Source organism: Rattus norvegicus, chromosome 5 (assembly GCF_021556685.1).
Source record: "Rattus norvegicus strain SHRSP/BbbUtx chromosome 5, alternate assembly SHRSP_T2T, whole genome shotgun sequence".
NCBI classification, from domain to species: Eukaryota; Metazoa; Chordata; class Mammalia; order Rodentia; family Muridae; genus Rattus; species Rattus norvegicus.
The window spans coordinates 137,376,856-137,401,499 of record NC_141538.1 but is presented as its reverse complement, the minus strand read 5'-3'; the positions used below and the strand labels follow the sequence as shown (position 1 = coordinate 137,401,499).

Sequence of the window (24,644 nt, the reverse complement as noted above, 5' to 3'; positions counted from 1 at the left end):
TCTGCCCAATGGCTCCTTCCGACCGCACTGCTCTCTTAAGGACCATTTCTCAGCCAGACCTGTTGATGCAGGCCTACAATCCTAGCTACTCTAGAGCTTGGGCAGGAGGATCACAAGTTCAAAATGAAAATGTAAAGAGAAGGCTCAGGATAAGCTGCGGGATAAGGCATTTGCCTAGCGTGCATGGCGGGGTAAGGCATTTGCCTAGCATGCATGGACGTGGGCATGGGACAATGTTCAATCACCAGAGTGTGTGTGTGTGTGTGTGTGTGTGTGTGTGTGTGTGTGTGTGTGCGTGGGCATGGGACAATGTTCAATCACCAGAGTGTGTGTGTGTGTGTGTGTGTGTGTGTGTGTGTGTGTGTGTGTGTGTGTGTGTAGGGAGTTGGCAGGGGAGGGAGGAAGAATGTCTTTCCAGGCTCTCCAGGAGGTGGCAGCAGGGAGCCACTGGGGGTAGGAACTAAGCTAGTTAGGTAGGCCTGGCCCAGCCAGCCCCAGGTGCAGAGCAGGGCCCAGCTGTCCCCTCAGTATGCCTGCCTCCCTAGGGAGATTCTCTGAGAGCTATTCCCCACTGACTTCACTGGCTAAAGTCTCCGGAGCTTTGCCCCAGAGGTAGGCAACACTGTAGCATCTGCCTGGGCTAAGACTGGAATGCAGGATTTGTGCTTTGGGGAGGTCCAGGGATGTCCATCTTCTGCCTTTCGGTCCTGGTCAAGCTGCCCAGTGTGCAGCACACCCCCTGTGTTCATCTGACTGGGTGTGAGTTCTGTCTCCCTCTCTTCCCTATCTCCTCTCGGGGAGTGGCCCATCCCACAACTGAGTGGGATTTGCACTTTCAGGACTGGACTTAGAGGACCTGCTACAACTACAGTGTGCCCAGGGCCATGTGCACCTCTCCTTTGGCCTCCCATCACATAGCAGAGAGAGCACCAAGCCTTTAGGCTGCCGTAGAAGCTGATGCCATGTGACAGATGCCCTTCTTGTCTCTTTTCTCAGCGTCCCATCTGTTCGCAATCCCAGCCTCAAATTGCCTCCTTGTGGCCTCTGCCTACCTACTCGTGAATTCCTCCTAATTCCTCCTAACCCTTCTCTCCCATGTCTGGGCAGTTGTCATCAGCTCCCCGTGTCTCCATCTCTCAGAAGTCACCACCACCTCAGTGCCAGGGCACCCACTCCTAATATACTCAACTGTTTCCCCACAGACTATGCTTTCTTGGGGCAGAGGCTCAGAACCATTTTATACCTGGCACGGGCACACAGATTACAGCAGATGCCACAGAGGCCTGCAGAATGAATAGATGAGCCCTGCCTCTCACATCCAGAGGTACTTTTCCCGGGACTCTCCAATAAGATGTAGGAAGACTATTCCACTGTGCCTTCCTTCCCTCTGCCATTTGGGATAAGGTGATTCAGACAGACACCTCCAGTAGCTGCCTCCCTTCAGAGGGCCCAGAGACACTAGTCTCTTTGTCACCTCCGAACAGAATGGGTCCGGCTGTTCTGGCATCCCTGGCTTAGCGAATGTCCATGGATCCTTTTGTTTGTATGGAGAGGAAGCTTAACTTGTGTTAGTTCTCTGTGAACACAGTGCCCCTTCAAGGCCACCTCAAAGCCCACAGGGTCCGTCCATCCATGTGAGTCTCAATGGAGTAAGCTCCCTATGGCTTTGGGCATGGCCTCTGGACCTGTGGGACCCTCCCTCAAGAGGCTCTCCATAACATGTTATCCCCCTTCGGCCTGGCTGGCCTCTGGAGACTTAAGATTTCCAGAGTCCTCCTCTACTGCTACTCTATTAGGACTCCCAGCTCACCTTCAAGTCTTCCACAGCCCTCTGTATGTCGGCCCTTTCAACCCACCTCTAGCCCCTGGGTAGCAGACACACTACATGCAGATGACAAAGATGTGGCTGCCGAGTGGGGATAGGAGGTCTAAGGGCTGCCCCCGACCCCCCACCCCCGGTGCCCTTACCTCCAGTACTCCTCACTGGGGCTGGTCCTTTGCAAGGTGTAGTTGAACAGGTAAGACAGGTTGCCAGACAGGGCAGTGGGCCGGGAGCCATTGGTGAGATTGGAAGCATCCAGCACACCGGCACAGTCAGGTGTGTTCCAGGGATTATTGCAGTAAGCCCAGGGCAGCACATGCGTCATGGACGAGAAGAAGTAGTAGAAGGCGATGCAGATGACCACGTTGTAGTAGATACCGATGTACGTGGACACCACCATCATACCATAGCCCACGCCTGCGGGAAAAGCGCAGTAAGCACCACTGAGGGAGGAGACAGCCCCGCTGACCTAGCTAAAGGTTAACAGTCCCTAAAGGCCCATGGGATGGAGACCTACAGATGGGAAGGTCCAGGCCTTGACAAGTTAGGGGAGGAAAGGAGTCTTGCGTATATGCACGGCAGGAGGCAAAGATGGGGGCCGAGTAAATATGAATGTGCTCCAGCCAGCATCCATGCGTCCATGGCCCCGGCCATTGATGTTGAGCTTGGGGTCAGCCTGGAGTCTCCACAGGGGACTGCTCATGTTTGTACAGATGGATGAGCCAGCCTCTGTGTGCGTGCACGCGCACCAGTGCGCGCATGCCCCCACCAGAACCTCACCTTTGAACATGGGGCTGATCCTCCAGACCCCCAGGCAGCCCTGGCTTGCAAACTGGCCGAAGGAGAGCTCCATGAAGAAGAGAGGAATGCCGCAGAAGACCAGCATGATGAAGTAGGGAAACATGAAGGCGCCTGGCATGGAGGAGAGAGGTCAGGCTCAGGGTGGGCCTGAGGTGCCCTTCCCTGGGTCCCCTTCTCCAAACCCACGGTAAGACCTTTTTGTGCTTCACTAGTGCTGGGACAGGAGCATGCCAGCACTGAGAAGCAGTCAGGGGCTGACACACACTCTGCCCTGTCTTTGAACTGAACAGAGGCTCCCAGGAAGTCTGCTCTGCAGAAAAATCCTGCCCCAGAACTGCCATGTTGGGGTAGGACTTGATGCTTTGACCAACTGATTTCACACACACGCACACACATGCACACATGCACGCACGCACGCACGCACGCACATCACTGGGATCCTCAACTATCTCTGTACTATCTGAGGGGAGGTGGCTGAAGTTGGGATGCTAAGACAGAAAACCCAGGAAATTCAAGTGGTTTGCTCTACTTCTCGCTTTCAAAGAGCAGGCTAGCCGATCAGGACCAGAGAAAAGGCTGCCAAGATCTGAGGGTGGTCTGCACTCAGGCAGAATATGCCTAAGGGATGGGATGAACAACGGGGGGCCAGAGGCCAGCTTCTTCCTGGAGTGGTGTCTGTTCTGGGGAGATGGTGGCCCGAGCCCTGGTGGGTGGGCTTTACCCCACTGGGTGGTCCCTGCCCTGTGCCCACTGGGTACCTCCCCCGTTGCGATAGCAGAGGTATGGGAAACGCCACACATTGCCCAGGCCCACGGCATAGCCCACGCTCGTCAGTACAAACTCGATCTGGTTGCCCCAGTTGCCCCGTGTGAGGTTCTGGTCCTTCTTGGTGGCCTCGCTGGGCACAGCACCATTCTGTGGGGACAGGAAAGAAGCTACCATCAGTAAAGGCACTTTTGCCCCACGTCTGACCCTCTGAGTCTCCCCCAGTGGCTTTTCTTTGAACCTCCATGTCACCCCGCCACATTCCCTGGGGCTTCCTCTCTGCTGGCGGGAGTTGAGGGCTGGCCTGGCAGAAGAGAGGAGAGGTACAGCTGCCAAATGGTGCCCAGCCCTCGGCACTCTATGCCAGGTATACCAGCCCACCTGAGGAACTGGTAACAGCAGGAAGGGGACACTGAGGAGGGAGCCTGAGCAGGGGCCCCCTAACCCCTCTAAACCCTTGCCATTCCTCTCAGGCTAAGGACCCAGGAGCAGCTGAGCCTCATACCAAGCAGCCAAGTCAAGCTGGGCACAAAGGGGCCTGTGTCTGGACAGCTACCCCCCACCCGCCGCCTACCACATCGCCAGGCTAAGCACGCTGCCCATGGGCAGTCAGTGGCTAGACTGATCCCTAGTGAAGGCTTCTTCCTGGGGGCACATGGTGAGCAGGCCTGGGTGGAAGAGGGGGTTATGCAGCTGGGCTAGGCCAGATCTGGGCAGGATACTGGCGATCAGAGGGAACTGACTTGAGCCACAGCAGGGGATGCTGTGCTATGAGATAGGATAGGAGACCGGAGTTGTGGGCACCATGCCAGACTTTGAGGACAGGCTCTGCCAGAGGAAACAGAGGTGGTTCCAGGAAAGGGTGGGACTGAATGACAGGGTGGCCTACAGATGAATCCCTGGTGGGTACTCTGCCTGTGTGTGAGAAGTACTGAGTTAAGTTATCCAGGACCCACTGAGAACTCCATGAAGAGTCTCTTCTTCAGATGTAGAACTACCTCTGAAACTCCCTTAGTGTGTGTCCCTTCCACAAGCCACTCCTCACCCAGCCCTCTCCCGTTATGAGTGGGAATCAACCACTGTAAGCCAGACTCGAGGGGCCAAAGAGTATCGTTAGGAAGCGTAAGGACCCTGGGAGTCACCAGTCAAAAAATACACGCAAAGTACTTGTACACCAACAGCTTCCCAGAGATGAACCACGACCTTGAGAGGAAAAAAAAACAAAAAACAAAAAACAAAAAAACAAAACAGGAGTTCCTCCAAAAGACATTTGGATCAGGGTTGGAGCGGCGTGGCCAAGAGACTGGCATGACGCTGTCATGTGAAAGTGACATCTCAAAGTTCAGCAGTTACTCACCAATGATCAGAAAAGTGGCCTGTCACTCTGACACACTCTCAGACCCTAATATTGGCAGACAAAGCTGAATGGCTTCGCTGGGGCTCAGTGCCTTTTGAAAAGGCCTGTAAGGAATGCTGACCTGGGTAGCACCCATGCCTGGTAAATGAGCACTGTTGGTGGGGAGGACTGTCCCCTGTATCCAGTTCAGCTCAGAAAATATTGCCCTTCAAGCCTCAAAGGGGGCTACAGGGCACAGTACCAGGAATTAGGGAGGGGGACTCATTCCCAGAGCATCCAGAGCAAACTGGCAAGCTAAAGGCATCTGCATTCATTAACTCACTCACTCATTCATTCATTCACTCACCAAATATCAAGACTTACAAATCCCCTACTATGTGCTAGGCAGTGGCAACTTGGTTGGAAACAATACAGTGCTTGAAGACATTAATGGACCAAGAGCTCACATGGCCAAGCGTGGTGACACACGCCTTTAATCCCAGCACTTGGGAGGCAGAGCAGGTGGATCTGAGGCCAGCCTGGTCTATACAGCAAGTTTCAGGAGAGCCAATGCTATACAACACACCCAGAAACCCTGTCTTGAAAAACCAAATCAACAAACAAACAAAAAGCACACACCATCCTCTATACAGTGTTAGCAGGATCACAAAATGGAGTTCCTCAAAGCCCCAAAGTACATGAGACCAAAAAGAGAATGCAGGGTAAGGTCCAGTCAAGGCTTGCTGGTATGGGGCACGGAGGCACACTCTGCACTGGGAGGCTTTGGTATGCCTTCTGCGACACACCCCTATAGAATCCTACATCACTACCTCTAGGGATCTTAGGGCAGGTGCATCTATACCACAGGGCCAGGGGACCATGTTTTGAAGGGTATGGGGCCTGCTAGGGGTGATTTATCTGCATCCAAACAAATATCAGCCACACAGGGCTCCTATCTGTCGGCCTTACAATAACACTTTTATTCTGTCCCGGGCTTGTTTACTTAGGAGCACAATGAAGAACTGTAGCAGCTCCAGAGTCCAAGGGTCGGGTCACAGGACAGTAGTTCCCGTTGTAAAGGGGACAACTGAGGGTCCAAGAACAAGGAAAGGGCAAGGCCCCTGAAAGACACCCATCTCTCCAAAGCTAAGTTCAAAGCCTCTTTTCTGATCTAGGACCACAAGGAGTAGACTCCTGGCCTCTCCAACAAAGTACAGCAGGACCATATTTGAATCCCTAACTCCTACTTCTTCCCTGTCAGAGGGGACAGAGGATGATTGGGGGGAACATGTCAAATCCCCAGCCATATGCCATAGGCTCCTCCAGTCTTCAAAAGCCAGGGTTTAACTGGCACGACAAATACCACTGAGCCTATACACCAGTGAGCCGTGTGCTAACGGATTCAACTGAGCACGCAATGAGGGAAGCTGACGCCCCAGGATAGGAGTTAGACTGGGGCCTGTCACTAGGCACTGACAAGAAGTTATTGCTGAAATTAGGGCTGTCTGAAGACAGGGTCCCCTTCTCTTGTTCATCCCAATGGCATGGTGGTACCCGAGTGAGGAGCCTCACTCATCGTTGGCCCCTGGCCTCCATTCTGGGTACGTCTTAGGTAGCTACATGGTCTAAGTTCTCAGTCGACAGAGGAAGCCCGCCTTTCTATGGGGCTTCTTGAGTGCTCCAGATATATTCTTTGTCTAACTCTCCTCTGGAGGGTTCTCCGTGTCCCAGCTAATCAATCCAGGAAAGGTCTCACTCACTCTCACCCCCTCACTGGTGTGTGTGTGTGTGTGTGTGTGTGTGTGTGTGTGTGTGTGTACCTGTCCAACCTCATGACTGCTCAGCAAACACTTTACCACAGGCTTAGCCCAGCTCCATACTTTCAATGCTATATAATTTCTTGCCCTCCTTGAATCATCTTTCCTATTTTAAGACCCTCCTTTTTCTTGACCTGCTTCGTCACTAATATTAACCATTCCTTTGGCTCTGAAATGCCTACGAAAGAACGAACCTCTTTGTGCTCACGGTTTGACCCAGACTGTCTGCCTGGCTGCTGCCTAAGAACTTGGATGGGCTAAGTTCCAGTCTTGTCCTGCCCATCACATGTCACCCTGGCTGCCCCTCAACGCCCTTCCTCTCTCCCACCTGCTCATTCTTTCATGGGGAATGAGACGGCTGAGGTGGATTCCCCTTGTGATCTGGCACACAAGTTCTTCTGACTCTGTCTGTGCCTTGCCGCTGCCCCTCCTGGCAGCTCTTCGAAAGACCACTGCCTGAAAGACAGTGTTCCTTCGGGAAAGGGTACCTTACCAGGTACCTAAGCTCCCCCAGGCTGGGCAGCGTGGACTGAGAGCTTTCCTCCCACAACTGAGTGGGGAAACCTGACTGCCACGTACATCCACACATGCATAGACATGTGTACACATGTGTACACACACTCCTCCGTGTACATACTCTCGGGGCCAGCCATGAAGGCTGAAGTATCCATCCTCACATCAGGACTGTGATCCTTCCTAGGTTAACACCCAACTGTCTGCACCCGACTGGCTGAGCCGAGTCCAGTTGCTCATGTGAGTCCTTTGCATAGACCTCTGCCTGGCTTATTTGCTGGGGGAGCTCTTGGAATCAGGATCTTCCACTCTGCTCCAGGCTTGGAGGAAGTGTGAGGTTAGGACCTAGGTAGTCTAGAACCTGCTCCCTAGCAGCCTGGGGCAAGTCCCTTCTACCATAAATACCTCAGTGCACCTATCTCAAGAACCAGGGGACGTCTACTGTGGGCCTGCTAGGTTTTTAGCCCAGGCAGTCCCTCAGGTCTACCAATGTTCTGTGGCTCTACCTTACCTGCAATCCAGCTATTTCTTTACAACAAAACAAACAACAACACCTTTTAAATATTTAATTAATACTAAGTGTGTGTGTGTGTGTGTGTGTGTGTGTGTGTGTGCGTGTGCGCGCGTGCGCGCGCAGAGGTGCTTGTAGAGGTCAGAGGAGAACTTTTCAGGAACTGGTTCTCCTCTTCTGTCTTGGGATCCTGAAATCAACCTCAGGACGTGAGACCTGTGTAGTGTTTGTATGCGCTGAGCTATCTCACAGCCTCAACTATTTCTGAATGTCTCCTCACCTCCCATTAGTGCCCACCAGCTTTATAGACTGCTTTTTTGTTTTCAAAGCTTTCACTCTGTAGCCCAGGTTAGCCTCAAACTCACGGTGAACCTGCCTTGGCCTCCTGAATGTTAAGATTCCAGGTATGAGCCACTACATCTGGCTTTAAAACAACAACAACAAGTTTCATGTGAAAACCCAGAAATCATGGAGGGATAGCAAGCAGGCCCAGGTCTGATGTAACTCCTGCCAATATGAGGTAGGAGGCCCCCTCGTTTCTTCCTCATATGGACACAGAAGCCCAGCCCCGGAACCCAAACTACACTCTGCTCTGGTCGGGGACTCCCACCCTCCGAGGTCAGCATTCAGTGGATATTTTTGTGAATTGTGAATTCCCTCTGCCTGCCCTCCGTAGATATGGAAGAACTCTGGAGCTGCGCTGCAAGGCGGGCTCCTCTGGGACCCAGCAGGCTTCTTGTTTGGGACTCTCTGGCCCCAGGGTTTGCTCATGGGATGAAGTCTGTCCAAGACAAACTCAATGGAGGAGAGCAGGCAAGACCTCACATCCCAGACTGACTTGGAACCAAATCAGATCACAGGCAACTTGCTCGGAATCCCAGTGGGGAAAGGAGGCTGAGCAGCTCTTACAGTCAGTGCTGCCTCAGAAGACCCCGAGGCACCCCGAGGCACCCCCCCCACCCCCGCTCTCGTTCTCCCAAATGCTCAGGGCACACAGTGGCTCTCAAGCAGTACATGAGCATAGCAGGCTTCCACCCTTCACCTGCCGGACATCAAGTTGGACACTCTCAACCACAGACCTCGTCTCTGGCCTTGGAAACCTCGCTCTGAGACGGCCAGAGTCTGGAGCGACAGTGGGGACAGAAGTGATAAAACCTGGCCCATCCTGCAGGGTTCTGAGTGTATTCTACTTCAAGGAATGCACAGAACAAGGCTAGGCCCCTCCCAGGACCCCTTTCTAGGCACCTGCAGAGGCCAGGCCTGCATGTGGCAGCTAAAAGAGACAGGGATATACCTGGTACTGGCTCATTACAGAGACCTGATTGACACAGCATGACCTGCCAATTTTGCAGGCAGCAGACATAAGACCGGCACCCTGAGCACAGCTCCGTTCCAGGTCCTGCGGAGAGTGATGGAGGAGGCCGGGTAGGCCCAGCTATGCCCTCACCTTCCTTCCTGGAGAAGCCTGGCAGCCTGGAAGACTGCACAGAGGCAGCTGTGGGCAGCCTCTGCCTCATCAGTTGGCAGCAGGATGGTACTCTGGGAAGTGGCCCCTGGTTCCTTGGCTCTAGGCAGTCCTGAAGTTTGAGAACAGCCTACATAATGCTTCTCCAAAACCAGCCCACAGGGCCTCAGAGGACATTCCTTCTCTTGCCTTTAGAAGGTCAAGTCAGGATGTCCTCCAGGGGAGAATGATGGCTTTCCCAGCCCCCTCACCCTCACCACTGCGTTAGCTGTAGTGTGGCTATCATCTTTGCTCAAGTCTCAACTCCCAGGGCTGAGGATACACAGCTCCCACCCCATGCCGGCACTTGCCCTGGACCTTGGCAAACGCTCCAAAGGGTCTCTCTCCTTCCAGCCGAGACTTCTGTCTGTCCCCTTCCCCCCAGCTCTCACCACTGAGCCCATGTACCACACTCCCTGTCCCCCCACTCTCTCTCTCCCCATAGGAGTAACTGCCGTGGCACAGACAATGAGGCTGTATTGATTAGTACAATTCCTGGGCACCTCCGGCCCGTCTCCCCGGGAGCTGGGACAATGTAGCTTTGATACTCAGGGCAGATTCTCAGCAGGTCTTTGGGCTGGGGGAGCCCTAACACCCCCATTCGCCTCCCTCTCACCCCCACCACACAACTAACTCTTCCTGCACTCCTTTGCAGTCCCAGCTTTCTGGGTCACTTTGGCTGGTGTCTGTCTCACTCACTGGCTCTGCCTGCCCCTCCTGGCACAGACCACTTATTCCCTTGCCCCTCCACCAACCTAGCCATCAAGCCTGCCTGGAACCAGGGAGGGAGCCTTGACCTTCTGGAAGGTGACTGACCTGTTCTGGGGAAGAGGTGGCCACAGGTCCGTGAGCCACAGCCATCCTGGGAAGAGCACTCAAAGCACGAGTGTCTCAGCCGCTCATTCACACCTCTGCCAGCTCCAGAACGACACTGACACTGACACTGACGACACATCCCCTGCCTCTCCCACTGCCGGGCTGGGCAGCGTCAATTACTTTCACCTCATCTCCTCCCCAAGTTCAGCCTACCCCCTCCCTGGCACTCCCCCTCTGGCCAGTCCTGATGCAGCCCAGCGAGGGTGCTCCAGAGCTGGAGAAGGAGGCGTGGGGCTGTGGTGTTCCCTTGTTTTCAGCAAGTAACTAGAAACACACATGCACACACACACACACACACACACACACACACACACACACACACACACACACACGCATGCACACGCAGAATGAGCATATGACAGGGCAGTGAGATGGCTTATTCCTTCCAAGAGCTGTCCTCTAGAGCTGAGTCTGCAGGCTGGGTACCAGTGGGTTCCTAGAAGGGTTGGTGGCTGCAGATGAGTGACGGGCTTTGTTCCCTATAGGATCCGCTGACGGTGCCGGGACAGGAAGGCGGAGGGCGCAGTCCACAGCAAACAGTGTTTAGAGTGAGTGAGTGGTGTAGACTAGGAGATATGGGGTCCCATGCTTGCCCCTCTGGTGAGCAACCAATAAAGATGACGGGGTGTCTTCACAGACGACTGTGATGAGGGCCTAGTGACTGTGCCATTATCTAAAGGAAAATAGCACTGACTTAGACAGTGGCCATTGCCAAGTCCAGACAAAGGGAGGCGGGTGTGGAACAGGGACCAGTGGAGCGCTGAGCTGCACTGCCCGACATCTGAAGAATAGGCTGGGAAATTCTAGCAGTGCCTCCTGACTGCAGTGGACGTTAGTCCACACCTGACCTGTATGCCAGGTTCTGTGTTAGAAAACACCTTTTGTGTGCCATAGCCAGTTCTAAGAGAGCTCCATCATGCAACCCATGTAATCGCTCTCCCCTGAGGCCATACTCATTGGTCAGTTCCTCGCTGGCACCCAGACACCATAAGCCAGAGACTTGGGAAGGTAGGTACAACGTCCTGGTACTAAGGAGGTACACAACCCTCTGAAGATTGCTAAGACCTCGAAGGCCTGGCACACAGTGGGGGTCTTAACAAACAAGAGCATGGATGAATTCCAGCGCAAGTACAGCTCTCCCAGGAGTCTGTAAGCGTGACCTCATGGGGAAATGTTGCTTAGGAGGAAGAAAATCATAATGGCATAGGACCAGGGACTGGAGAGATGGCTCAGTGGTTAGAGTACATACTCCTCTTAGAGAGGACCCAGCTTTGGTTCCAAGCACTCACATCAGGTGTCTCCCAGGAGTCAACACCCTCTTCTGGCCTCCACAGACCCCTGCACATATTCCCGACCCCAGCAGACACATGATTTAAAGAAATAAAATCTTAAAAAAAAGAAAAAAAGCACAGGCTTTAAAATCAGGCAGGCTAGCCATGCGGTGGTGATTCCATTCCAACACTCAGGAGGGGAGGCAGGGGCAGGTTAATCTCTGAGTTCGAGGCCAGCCTGGTCTACAAAACAGGTTCCAGGACATCGAAGACTGAGAAACCCTATCTCAAAAACCAAACCAAACCAAACAAGCAAAACCAATCATGAGGCAGACCTAGGTTCGAACCCCAGATGTCCAGTCTATCAGCACATAGAACCCGAGGCAGCTTGCTCAACTGTCTACTTTCAGTTTCTGCCTCTCTAAAATAGGATAACTGGAGCCAGCTAGTGTTGATGCGAATAGACAGGCGACACCCACTAGGTGCTTCCTATGAGCCAGGCTCTGCCTGGACATTCCATACCTACAGCACTGGCCTGTCAGGAGCCCCACGTGCTCAGCACAGTCTGCGCCCACTTTCTGGGGGCCTTGCATAAGTCAGTCTCCTAAGTGACTTCAGACCCCACTGACACAGCTGCTCGATGGTCTGTGTCATGGACTAAGGCCCCTAGATACTCCCTGACTTCCTGCAGGCACAGATTGAAGGCCAAGGCCCTGCCTGGGCCATTGGCTCCAGGAAGGCCCAGTCACCCATGATGCCCAAATGCCCACTTCCACCCAGGGTGGGCTCTGGGCTCTGGCTGCCCTGCGCTGGGCTGGCTGCCCAGAACAGGCAGCCCTGGCTGGATGGCTTTCCCTGGCTCTGGCCATGGGGACAGGAGGCAGCAGCCCAGCTGGGTCCTGGCCGTAATGAGGCCTCATTAGTGGAATCCAGCTGCTCCATCCCCACTTAAGGAAGCCGACTCCCCCAGCCCCAGCCTCTGACTTTTCTTAATAAGAGTGGGCATGCTTCCAGAGGGGCAAGGAGTCTAGGGACCTTGTTGTCCTCTATGGCTCTAGAGAGAAGGTCCCGCTGAGCTGGACTATGGCATGTGGGGAGTAGGGAGGGCTAGCAGAAGCTGTATGAGAGGGGGTGAGGCTGTGTAGAGCTGAGAAAATGGGCTACACATCAGGATCAGTGGAAGGCTGTTGCCTAGTCCGTTTGGGCCAGAAGGGCACTTCCCTACTGCAAGTGTGGTTTCTGAGCTAAGAGAATTTCTGCATGTGTCAATCCCTAAGCTAGGACAGTGGGCTAGCACAGCCACGGCCTGTGTCAGCAGAGTGCCCACTGAGTGTGAAGCGTAATGTTGGAAGAAATACACTATGATCCAAGGGTGTACTGAGAAAAAACTCACTGTGTGCAGTCTCTGGGTTAGGAAAGCACTCATTCTGCGCTAGGACCTGCAATAGCAGAGTAGTATGAGCTGTTTGCTAAGTCCAAGGCCTGAAAAATGTATATGTGCCAGATGTGGACTAGGTAGGAAAGCACCCACTGTGCGCCCCCTCCCACCCACCCCATTCTGTCAGGAAGGTGCCTACTATGTGCCGGGTCCAATACTAAGAGCTCTGTGTGTCAGCTCATGTTGCGTGAACTATTGTTTACGGTCTCTCGCTACATGAATGACCTGTGTGTGCCGAATCCAGTTCTAGGAAAGAACCAGATGTGGTCAAATATCCACCATATACCCAGCACCATGCTCATGAGTGCCCACTGGGTGGTGGGCCCTGTGCTAAGGGGAAACACCCAATATGTACTAAGTCTGTACTAGTTAGGTATTGGCTACATGCTGAGACTTATACCTAACCCCGTCAGGCCCTTTACCAAGGGAAGGGAGTGCCCAATGTGTGCCAAGCCCTCTCTGCTTGGTGATCTCCCATTGTGTGCCAAGCCTGTACTAGTTGAGCACTTGCTAAATGCCAAGACTAGGCTTGGTGAGCCAGTACCCACCGTGCGCCAGGCCCTGCATAGATGCTGCATGCTGCAGACGGGAGGTACCCAAATCCTCATGCCAAAATATAAGGGAACAGGTCAGGGTGGGGCAGCCTCGGGTGGCCTGTGGCACTCGCAGAGCCTTCTGGGAGTTAGAAACTCTGGCACCAAGGACCCTGGGGTCAGAGTGACTGGGAAGTTTCCCAGTGTCAGAGGCAATCAGTGTGTTTACAAACATGGGAAGAAGTAAGGCCCACCTCACCTGACTAAGATGGCCGACGTGGAGACTTAGCGTGAGATGGTGAGGCGGTGGGGGTGCTTGTGTTGCCTGTTTTAGCCTGTCCTCCTCAGCTCCTGTCCTTGGAGACCTAGCCCTGCTCCACACGTGTACAGAGGCTCTAGGTCTACATGCAAAGACCGCCTCATCCACCCCCTGTGGCCCCAAGCGTCCCAGCTGCTCCCCTGCTTCGAGGCACCCTGGCCAGCTGGGTTCTCTTGCGGCCCTGTCCTAGGAGCCACTGAGCCGTGAGGAAGGCAGCTGAGCTGGCCTGGCAGAGACCATCTGGGCTGAAAGTGGGGGGACGGACACGTGCTGCAAGCATGTGGGCCTGGGCACGTGCTGGGAGGTGACTTGCTCCTCCGTGGGACACCTGCTCCAGAGGCCAGGCAGAAGTACCAAGGATAACACAGAAGAGACCTGAGAGGTCCAGCTCCTCATACTCAGACTTGGAGCAAAGGGTGACAGAAAAGAGGGCTCCATAGTAGAATGCTGGCTGTCAACTCTCTACACAGTAGGCCACAGATAGAGCAGATCTTCTACAGAGAACCAGAAAGATCCAAGGGCCATCAGCTTACACGTACATCCCTCTTCCCACCTCTCCGGGCATCCCCAGGAACAGCCTGCTGGGAAGGAACTCCCTCAGTCCATGCCCTTGGCCTTAGGAAAACACAGCATCCAAGAGGTGCTGACTTAGCTCTTGGGTTAGAGAGAAGAATGGGGCTTGGGAGGGGACGGCTGCCCGGTATACCTCTGAGGCTGTATCCTAGAGACAAACATGAAACGGAGGCAGCATCTGCTCCAAACAGACCCAAGAATAGAGTAGCCCAAGGTCATCAGCAGAACTGAACGGAGGCAGGGATAAACGCATCCACAGGGGTTGCCCATGGGACAGATGCTATGAGCCTCAAAGGCAGCAATGGGTAGAAGCCAAAGGGCAGAGGGCACTAAAGGAAGCAAGCCTCAGCTATCTTTAGGCACATCCTAGTGCTGGGAATGGGAGTCCCAAGGCAGCATTCCCTCCCACAGACAGACAGGCCTGGTCCCGGAAGCTCAGCTAGGGCAGGGATGGTAGGACCTCGTGATTGATGTGTCTCTGTCGCGCCCCGTGCGCATACCCCACCCCCTAACCCCAGCTCTCCTGCCTGTCTACGCTGTCCAGGGTTGAGCCAGAGAAAAGGAGCAAGGCCATGGAATGTTCGGAGGGTTTCACTTGGTTCAGAATCTCCATGGCAGGAGGAGGCAGAGCCGTCCCCTCTCACTTGCATCTTCAACAATCTAAGACTTCTCAGAGGAAAAGGTCGGGTCCTCTTTGGGTCTTAAGACAGAGTCCAGGGCTGGGGATTTAGCTCAGTGGTAGAGCGCTTACCTAGGAAGCACAAGGCCCTGGGTTCGGTCCCCAGCTCCGAAAAAAAGAACCAAAAAAAAAAAAAAAAAAAAAAGACAGAGTCCACCCTATTGAGTGTGCAGGTGTGGTGATGTCCCTTCGGTGTGTAGAACCCTGATTTCACACTGGCCCAGGTACATGTCTTCCCACCAACAGGAGGTAGGATGGGTCACTTTAGAGCAGGCTCTAGGCGCTGGGTCAAGGGTTGGTGTCTAAAGGCTTTGAACAGAGCTAGGGGAAGGATCCGAACCTCTTTCAATCTGTTTCCCCAGACCAGAGAGCCCTTGAGAGACAGAAATCTTTGGTGACAGACAGAATTCATTTGGAGAGGGCTCAGTAGAGACCTCAAGCCAACCAGCCTTTAACTGAATACAGAAATCAGTAGAAGGCACAGAAGGGGTGGGGGCCACTAAGGGAGGGGCTATCTTTTGTCCCTGGCTTCCACCTCAGTAACTGTCCATTTTTTCAAGAGCTTCTCCTTGAAACAGGATCCCAAGGGGAAAACGTACAACCTAGCACTTGGGATGGGACGTGCAACTTTCTTCTAGCTCTGCGTCTAATCTGGGACTGGTGAGGTCCTGAACAGGGCTGGAGAAAGAATCAGAACCTCTCTTTATTCCTAGCATTTGGGAGGCAGAAGCAGGCAGCTCCCATCCACAGAGAGAGTCTGGGGACAGTGAAACTCTATCTCAAGAAGGTGAGGGTGTGGAGGGACTTAACCCTTTCTTGAGCTCTAAGGTCAAGAGCAAAGGAAAGGCTGTGGCAGGGGACACAGAGGAATGAAATTACCTGAGAAACTTTGGAGGACTTCTGTTACATCCTGCGATGAGAAGGCCACAGACAAGTGGGGAAAACTGGATGGGGTCTGAGCATGCCCAACGTTGAGTGGGCGTGTGGTACAATCATAAGTGTCTTACTGTCCTCTGGGCAGGACACCCAGTGTCTACTCTAGAGTACCTCTTAGGACCAGGATGGGCTAAATGGCCTCTGCTCCTTGGCAGACCTTTGCTGGGTCTGTGGTAGAACCTGTCCAGTTGCAGGCTTGGAGCCCAGTGCTGTCTAACCTGCTGGGTGAGGGGCTGCCTGCCCGGGCCTGGGGCAGCCCTGGCACTTGGGAGCCCTAGTAGTGCCAACTCTGGCCCTGTAGTACCTCTGAGGCCCCCGTGTCAAGGCAGGCAGCTGGCAGGAGGTCTCCCAGGGCATTGTTTATAGTACCCCCTCCTCCCTAAAGTCTGGCCCCTGTACTTACCAGCATCCCTTTGGCACCTTTTCCTACCATGGTGGCAGTGGGTTGGGGGATCTGGAGATCTGGACCACACCTGCAGACTCCTGCGTTCAGTGCCTCTCAGACAAGAGGCCTCAAGAGCTGTGGGGAAAACAGAGTGAGGTGAGACCAGGCATGCCCTCTGGGCTTTCCAGAACCAGTAGAATGTAAAAGGTTCTGTTTTGTTTTGGGAGGAGTGGGTAAGTAGGGCTGAGGGGGTTCACTGGAGACTAAGAAGTTTATTAGAAAAATTCTCCTAAGCCGGGTGGGGGTGGCGCACACCTTTAACCAAGCACTTTTTTTTCCTTTTTTTTTTTTTCCGGAGCTGAGAACCGAACCCAGGGCCTTGCGCTTACTAGGCAAGCGCTCTACCACTGAGCCAAATCCCCAGCCCCTGGCGCACACCTTTAAACCCAGCACTTCAGACACAGAGGCAGGCAGATCTCTGGGAGTTCAAGGTGAGCCTGGTCTACAGAGTGAATTCCAAGACTGCCAGGGCTAAGTAGAGAAGCCCTTGACAAAACAAATATAAAAACAAAAACAGACAATAGAAAAGTCACTAATGCCACAGACAGATGCATAGAAGGGCATGGTGGGGCCTCTGAAGACAATTCAGGTGCCAGCACCAGAGAGAGGTGGAACAAGGATCTCTAAAGACACCACATGGCGGAAGCGGAAGTCACTTCTTAACTTTTCTGAGCATGGGGTTGGTTTCACAGCCCAAGCCATTCCCAGGCAGGAGGCAGGCAATGGGGACAGGAATATGATAGACACCGAGGTCCAGCGTGGACTTCCCAGGTGAGAACCGGCCAGGATCTCTGTTAGCTAGGGGTTCACAGTATTCCACCATAAACCTGTGGTATCTGTGAGAGGAAGCCTCTGCAGATATTGTGGTCAGAGCGGAGGTTAGATTCTAATGTAACACTCTTAGGATATGGAGCCCACACCACCAGCTAGAAGAACCCAATGTCCCTCTCTCTGTACCCACTCGCTCTGCCAGGCCATTCCTGATCCAGCTCCCTTCTGAATGACCCTGGGGTTCAGCCCTTGCCTCACTGCCTTCTCAGCCCTCCCCCCAGGTCCCTTATTCTCCAGGCTTCCTGTCCCAATGGGCAAAGGTCTATTTTTGACTCTCCAGATGCCCAATCCTATAAAAGATAAAAAAAAAAAATGAACACAGAACTGGGATGGGGTCCAAGTCCCTCATCATCTGTGAGTGACTGCAACCTTTCCCCAGGAAGCGGAGTGGGCGTTCAGCTTGGATCAGTGGCAAGCGCGATGCCTGCCTCCAACCCTAGTGCCTGCCACTCAGCTTGGGCTCGAGGGTGGCTGGGCTTTTGGCCGTGTCACTGGTCATACAGGACACACCAGATGTAGTCACACCTCCTGCCTTTACAACACGGCTATCCAATGGCACTTTGCGAGTCTTTTATCACGAGGCCTGAATGCCATCTCCTTCCCGTGGCCCTCCCAACACTTCTCCAGCAGAATGAGCACACATCTTCCTTTCTGGTTTGTACAAATCTTTACTAGGTCCTTATCACCTCGAGGTACATACATTGGGTCAGAAGCCTATCAGCCCTGAGTCAGTGGTTACCTGAGGGCTTGGAACTGAGTTTCCTTTACTCTTCTGGGCCTAGGTCCTGGCACAGTGGTCAGCTAGCAAGTACAAGCTGAGCTAAACTGAAGGGGACTTGGTGCATCAGAGGTCCTGGAATGAGGTTCTTGCCAACGGGGGTGGGGGTGGGGGTGGGGTGTACAGGAAGCATCTAAGGGCCATGTGGTGGGCAGGTGAGCTGGAGAGGAGGAAGGGAAAACAGGAGGTGCGAGCCGCATGGGGAAGCTCACACCAGCAATGCCAGATGTGGACAGAATACTTTTCAGAAGGATCAACCTTTAGAGAGCCTTGAAGAGTTCTCAAAAGAGTCGTGGGAGGAAAACCTGGGGTTAGGTGGACTAGGTGGTTCAACTCTCACTGGGCCGGGTCCCAGGAAGATGTGGCTCTGCCACTAAGTCTATTCAGAGTCACTTGCTCACCAATAGCCACCTGTCAAAGGCCACCTCTTGCCCACAGGAAGTCACAGAAGTCCCGAGGAAAGGTAGGCCGCTGTTTATTTATACAAATCAGCCCTTGACTCATTAGGTCCTTTGTTGCCCTGGCTTGGTTTCCTCTTCTCTGGGCAGGGATGAGGGGGAAGTAAGCATCCAGTGCCTAGGGCTGGATTCCCCCTCTCAAAGGTATTCACTTAAAGAAGCCATGCTCGCGGCTTTGGTGTTTTGGTGGCAGTTACAAGAGGGCTATGCCCCTCAAAAGGCAATCATACTTTTGAGTTCTTCAATCATTCAACCCTTTGGCAAGTAGACTTGACTTCCCAAAGTTGCCTTTTTACCAAGGACCAATAATGACAAAGATGGGAGCAGGGGTGGGGGACGATATTGTTATGATCCGCCTCCTGGGCTGGAAGTCATGTCCTCTGGGCAGCTCGGTAAACTGAGAATGTCCTCGCTCTGCATCCACAGAGTCTTCTCACCGGGCTACTCTGAGGCTTACAGTTGAGGAGACTCAGAGAGGCCAACAGCTAGCCTGGAAAGCTTGATTGAACTGTTACACCACACATCACACCCAGGCAGTCAGTGGACCAACTGTAGAACAGTTCCTGCCCTCTGGGGGCTTGGGCACCAGCAAGGCTAAGACCACTTACATCTATAGCAGAAGAACGAGGGGGTATGAGGCTCTGTTGCTTTTCCTGCCTTTACCATTTCCAGGGAATGGCCCCATCAGTGTGAACATCTGGATATTCAAAAGGAATCAGTGGAGAACCAGGGGTAGAGGTCAGTGGAGGAGCTTGATCAGCATGCTGGGACCCTGGGTTGGAGCCACAGCAGTGGAGAGGGGGGAAATGTACCCATCAAATGCCTACATTACGCCAGACACCCCACCAGGTGCCGAGGAGCTGGAATACCCAGACCTGCTCCAACCCAGACATGGAGTAACACCGACCAGCAGCAGGTCACTCAGGGTCACTGTAGAGTATCATGAAGACTCCAGGTCTGGGATTTGATAGGCCTGGGATGGATCTGGTCTCAGGCACTCACCACTATGATTCTGGGTGTTTTCTGACCTCTTCGAGTGACTAGTCTCAGTCTGGAGGATGTAGCTGAGAATTCCCTTAAGACTTGGGGTTAGGGCTAGGGTTGTCTCTGCCTAATTTCTGTGTCTGTTACAAGTTCTTCCTATTTTCTTCCCTTTCCATCCATTCATCTTCTTAAAACCCTAAAGTTTCAATCCCCTGGTAGGGTTTTACACAGCCAACAGTAACTGGCCTGAACTGGTTAGCAGGCATTTTAGGGCTGGCTACAACTATATTCATTTGCTCACACACAGGTACTGCTGGGCAGGCCTGTGCTTGGCACCAGGCACACAAAGGTCTCTCTGCCTTCCTACATCCTAGGGGAGGCAGTGGGAAGTCAAACCAAGTAATCACAGATGTGGATAAACAGGTGCTGGAGGAACTCTCTGTATGCACTCCATAGCAGGTGAGGCTTCTCTGGGCAAAAGGACAATTGGCAGTGGGCAGGAAGTGAAGAGGGCAGAGGTGACTGGAGAAAATGAAACTGGCACAGCTCTGGTGGCCCAAGAGGAAGGCAAAAGAGATAAGCAGGACAAGAACCTTTGGGGTCTGGATGTCCATCTTCGTCCTGACGCCACTGGTGGCTATTAAAGGCTTTTAAGCAGAACAACTGGAAGGAGAGTGGATTGCTGGAAGGTGCATTTCGAAAGTGCCACTCCTTGGGCGTGGTAGTGCCCTCCTATAGTCTCAGATACTCAGGAAGCTAAGAAGGTAGGGTCATCTGCACCCACAAGTATGAGAATAGCTTGGGCAACAGAGACAGACCCTATCTCAAAACAAACAAACAAAAAAGGGGAACAGTCAGATGTGGTGGTTCACACCTTTAATCCCAGCACTCAGGAGACAGAGGCAGGTGGACATAGACTCTTTGAGTTTGAGGCCAGACTGGTCTACAGAATGAGTTCCAGAATAGCCAGGGCTACACTGAGACACCTGTCTCAAAAATAAAATGAAAAAAACAAAAACAAAAACAAAAATGGAGGGGGGAAAAAAAGGAGAGATATGTATGGGTCAGTGGTTAAGAGCACTGGCTACTCCTTCAAAGAACTGGAGTTTGAGTCTCCACTTACAGGGGGCTCACAACCATCTGTAACTCCAGTCCCAGGGATCTGAGGCCTTCTTCTCCTTGGGCACTGCACACATATGGCACTGACACACACACACACACACACACACACACACACACACTCACACACACACTCTCTCTCTCTCTCTTAAATATCAGAGAGAGACTATGAATCACTGTAGGTAGAATGATGAGAAAAGACCGAAACACTTGTGGAAGAAAACCATTGATGAGGACCGGAATGAGCCCTGACAGAGAGGAAGGGGCTTAGAGGGCGAAACTGATGACGGGGAAGGAAGGGGGCACCAATAAGGGAGATCTAGACAGTAACAAGATGGAACTTGGAAATGAAGTGACTTCCTGTGGGTGTCGAGAGAGAATGAAGGGCCTCTGCCTACAGTTGAGGCAGTGAGAGGAAGCTGGTTCCACGGTCAAGAAGCTCGCTACAGGTTTAAAGATGGGAGAGGAGGTCTGAAGTAGACAACATGGCTTTGGACTCTGTGAGCCACCAAGACTGATGCTGAGCGGGTCCCAGAGCCCTTTAGTACTTGTGACTTTCCTCTTCCCTAAATGGGATGGTCAAATCACCTCTTTCTTCCCCCCTTAAAGAGGGAAGGCTTTGTTTTTGTTATGGTTTCAAAGGCTGGAGTACTGACTGTAGAACTGGTCTACTGGTTCCCTCGGGAAGGAAGCTTCAATTTCTTGGTGAGCAGGAAACAGCCAGGTGGACCAACTTATAAACATGCATTTATTTGTATTCTTAATTACATACGTGTATGTGTGAGTGTATGCATGTGAGTACAGGGAAGCCCAATCCCTTAGAACTGGAGTTACAGGTGGTTATGAGCCCCACAACAAGGTTGCTGGGAAACTTCGTGTCTCCTGCAAGGGCAGGATGCAGGCATTTTTTAAAAAGGATTTTTTGGTGGTTGTTTTATTTGTTCCTGTTGTTGTTGAGACAGGGTTTCTTTGTGTAGCTTTGACTATTCTAGAGCTCTGTGGACCAGGCTGGCTTTAAACTCAAGAGATCTGCTTCCCTCTGCCTCCCAAGTACCGGGGTTAAAGTCTTCCGTGACACCACCACCCAGCTTATTTTTAATTTTTGTTTGCATGTATGTGTGTGAACGCATACATACAGGGGCGGGACAGAGGTCGAGGGAGCGCCTTCAGAGGACATCACATTCCCTGAAGCTGAAGTTATATGCGACTGTGAGCCTCCGACATTGGTGTCGGGAACTATAGGTCCTGCCTGGCCTTCTGGAAGATCAGCCAGCCCCAGTCTGCATTCTTAACCACTGAGCCATCTTTCCAGCCCTGAGGTAGATCAATTTAAGGGATCTCTCTGAACCAAGCCCTCACTAGTAACTGAAGGCAACAGGTTTCCCTAACCTCAGGTACTTCACAGTTTGGAAAGGGGACACTTAGTCCTGATTCACTACCACAGGAGCGTTAGGACAGTTTTGGGTGCATAAAGTGTTCTGTTTGGGGCCCCAAGTCAGCTATGTGCTGCAGTCTTCAGCTTTCTCAGAGGCTTCCTGACTCCCCACCTTTGCTCAGGCAATAGTTCCCTCCCTCTCTAAGGTTCTCTGGTCCCCAGTTTTCACCGCTACAATGCCATTATCTTCATGAAGCCTTCCTCCACCTTCTTCTGCTGTCATTCTTTCCACAGTAGCCCTCAAGAATGCAGTACAGCATGCTGATTGCTAATCGAAAGTGCAGGCCGTCCCACCTTCTCTCTCTCTGAAGAGCTCTGCCAGAGCAGTGGTGTGATTCTTCACTGTCCTGAGAACTATACTACCTTAGTCGTAGTCCCGCTGAGCATAAGGAGTAGGGGGGCATTTTCCTTGAGGTCTTTGAAACACTTGGGCATGCTCAATGTTCTCCACTGGTCCCTACCCAATCCTATAGCCTACTCTCTAACCATTTGCCTCTCATTTTGCAGACGTCTTTAACCTCTCAGGTGTTCTTGCCCATCCTTTGCCCTCTATCCTTTATCTTCTAGTGGTTATAGCCTCAGATTTGCTTCAATTAAGAAATAGTACCAGTCAGTGGTGGCACGAGCCTTTAATCCTAGCATTTGGGAGGCAGAGGCAGGCAGATCTCTGAGTTCAAGACCAGCTAGTCTTCAGAGAAAGTTTCAGGACAGCCAGGGCTACACAGAGAAATTCTGTCTCAAAATACAAAAGCAAAAAAACAAGAAGTAAAAATAGAACAGGTTTTGTGAGGGAGCTGTCAGAGGCTGGGTGGGTATGCGGCTCCTTTAAGAGTGATTGGTGAGGGGCGTGGCCTACGAAAAACAGGCCCGAGAGGGGGTGCGGCCCCTTTAAGTAGCTGCTGGGCCAGGACTTGGGAGGCCCGGGACGGGCAGGCAGTACGGGGTGCGGTCACTTTTGAAACCCTGGCACCACCCGGAGTGCCCACTTCCTCGAAATGAGACCGGTTCGCTTTAATCAGTGTGCAAGGTGTGTTGGGGGGCGGGCGTTACATCAGCCACCACGTGTGCATCTCTCAGCTGGCGAGAAGGATGCCGCCCCGCCCCCCGCGGTGGAAAAGTACCGGGGTGCCGAGGTCCCCGCCCCCTTGCCCCGCCCCCGCCCGTCCTCGGCCCCTCCCGGGTCTGCCGGCGAGCCCCCTCCCGGCTCGCTGGCCTCAGCTCCCGCCCGTGCGTGGCTGCCTCCTGCGGGGTACAGGCTAGGGGCAGGCGCCCCGGAGCTGCGGGAGACCAGGCCTCACCTGTGGCCGCCCGCACTCGACCCAAGCACGCCCAGAAGGAAGGCTAGAGTAAAGGCTCGAGTGGCAGGACGTGGATTTTTCCCCTCTGAGTAACAGCCCCCCAAAACCACTCTCCACCCCTCAGACCCTTCCCAAATCTGCCGCCACGCGAGCCGCGGACAAAAGAGAACCGGAGGGTGCTGGGGCTCTTCCTCGCTGCTTCCCAGGAACCACGGGCGCGCGGGAACCCGCACCCGGCGGGCGAGTGGGCGGGTAGATTAGGAAGGCCGCCGGCTGGAGCGGCCAGATAGGTAGTCAGGACGGCTGGGAGAGGAGGTGGGGCGAGAGGTTGCACGCGGAGCACAGACCCCGTTGCCGGCTCCCGGCCGCGGCAGACCCACCAGCGCCCCAGAAAGACCGAAGACGCTCTTCGATTCCGGCGCTGCGCGCACAGCCGTGTACCAGCCGCCCCCGACCGAGCCGGCGTCGGCACGCAGCGCACCCCCCCATTCCGAAATCACCCCCCCCCCGCGCGCGCGCCTGCTTTAGTTCCTTGGTGACAACGATGACACACAGGCTTACGCACCTACCCAGACCTTCGTGGCGAGAAAGACATCCCGGTGCGAGCACTCACACTCTTAGCCACAGATGCCCGCAAGCAAACGCTATCGCATCCACGCACCACACACACATCCAAACGTTGGTCCTGGGGCTCAGCCTCCCAGAGTCACAGAAACGCCCAGAACCACGACTGGACAGATCAAGACACGGGTCGCAAAGCCCCCTTTCCCCAGCCCTCTTACCATACTGCAGCCCCCGGCCCAGGCGTGCTGGGTCCGCACCGCGGTGCGCCCAGGTGGCTTTCTTAAAGGGAAAGTTGCATCAGCCTCCCGAGGCTCTCTGCAGCCGCCAGTCCTCCCGCCCCGCCGCGTTGCTCGCCGCTCCTCCAGAGCTTGTTGTGTTTTGGTTTCGGGGAGGCGGGGGCTAAGAGTTTGGTGAAAGTTTGGAGAGTGAAGAAGGCTTGAGAAACCTAGCCAAGTCCCTCCCCTGCCAGAGCGGTTCCCCTGGCCGCCCTCCCCCGCCCTGGTCCCATCTCCTCCCTCCCGCGTGCCGACTACTCAGGCTCCTCCTACCAGGGAATAAGATTACAAGTGGCTCTAGTTTTCAGATGATTGATCTTCACGAAGCCCAAGGAGTGGGGCTCAGGAAAGGAGTCCCCATCTCCTTTGCCTCTCTGTCCTTCAGTTGGGATCCTTGGAAGAAGCAGATGTCCTCCCCTTCGGGCTAGGCTTGGAACGAAGCCAAAAGGCCTGGGGCGCTTTGGGGGGCTGGGGCTGCAGTTAGCCCGCCAGGCCCCTGGCCTTCTGCGCCTGCGTTTCCCTAGAGAGAAGTCAAGAGCAAATTCCGTTCCCTTTGGAGTAGCGCCGCTAGAGACTGTGGGCACTGCTGAGTAAAGCCTGGGACCCATTCCTTAAAACTGCAAGGCTGGGGTGCCCTTTCTCTGAGGCTGCCTACTTCAGGTGCCTGGATTGCAGTCTCTGCCAAAAGGTGCTTTGTTGAGCCTCAGTTCCCTCTTCTGCAAAGTGGAGAGGATGAACTGAGGAAATGCATACCCCTATGAAA

The 24,644-nt window shown here is 53.6% G+C and overlaps 1 protein-coding gene across 3 annotated transcripts in view; it reads right to left on the bottom strand.

The window, feature by feature from the left end:
• Positions 1–23,993, bottom strand: part of Slc6a9 (solute carrier family 6 member 9) — a 34,096-nt gene extending 10,103 nt beyond the window's left edge. The window contains 5 exon segments of one of the 3 annotated variants that reach the window (NM_053818.3): positions 1,969–2,239; positions 2,603–2,734; positions 3,382–3,538; positions 16,098–16,214; positions 23,825–23,993. In NM_053818.3, the coding sequence (NP_446270.1) occupies positions 1,969–2,239; positions 2,603–2,734; positions 3,382–3,538; positions 16,098–16,127 (590 nt within the window). In that variant the 5' untranslated portion in view covers positions 16,128–16,214; positions 23,825–23,993. 3 annotated transcript variants of the gene reach the window in all.
• Between the last annotated feature and the right edge of the window lie 651 nt (positions 23,994–24,644).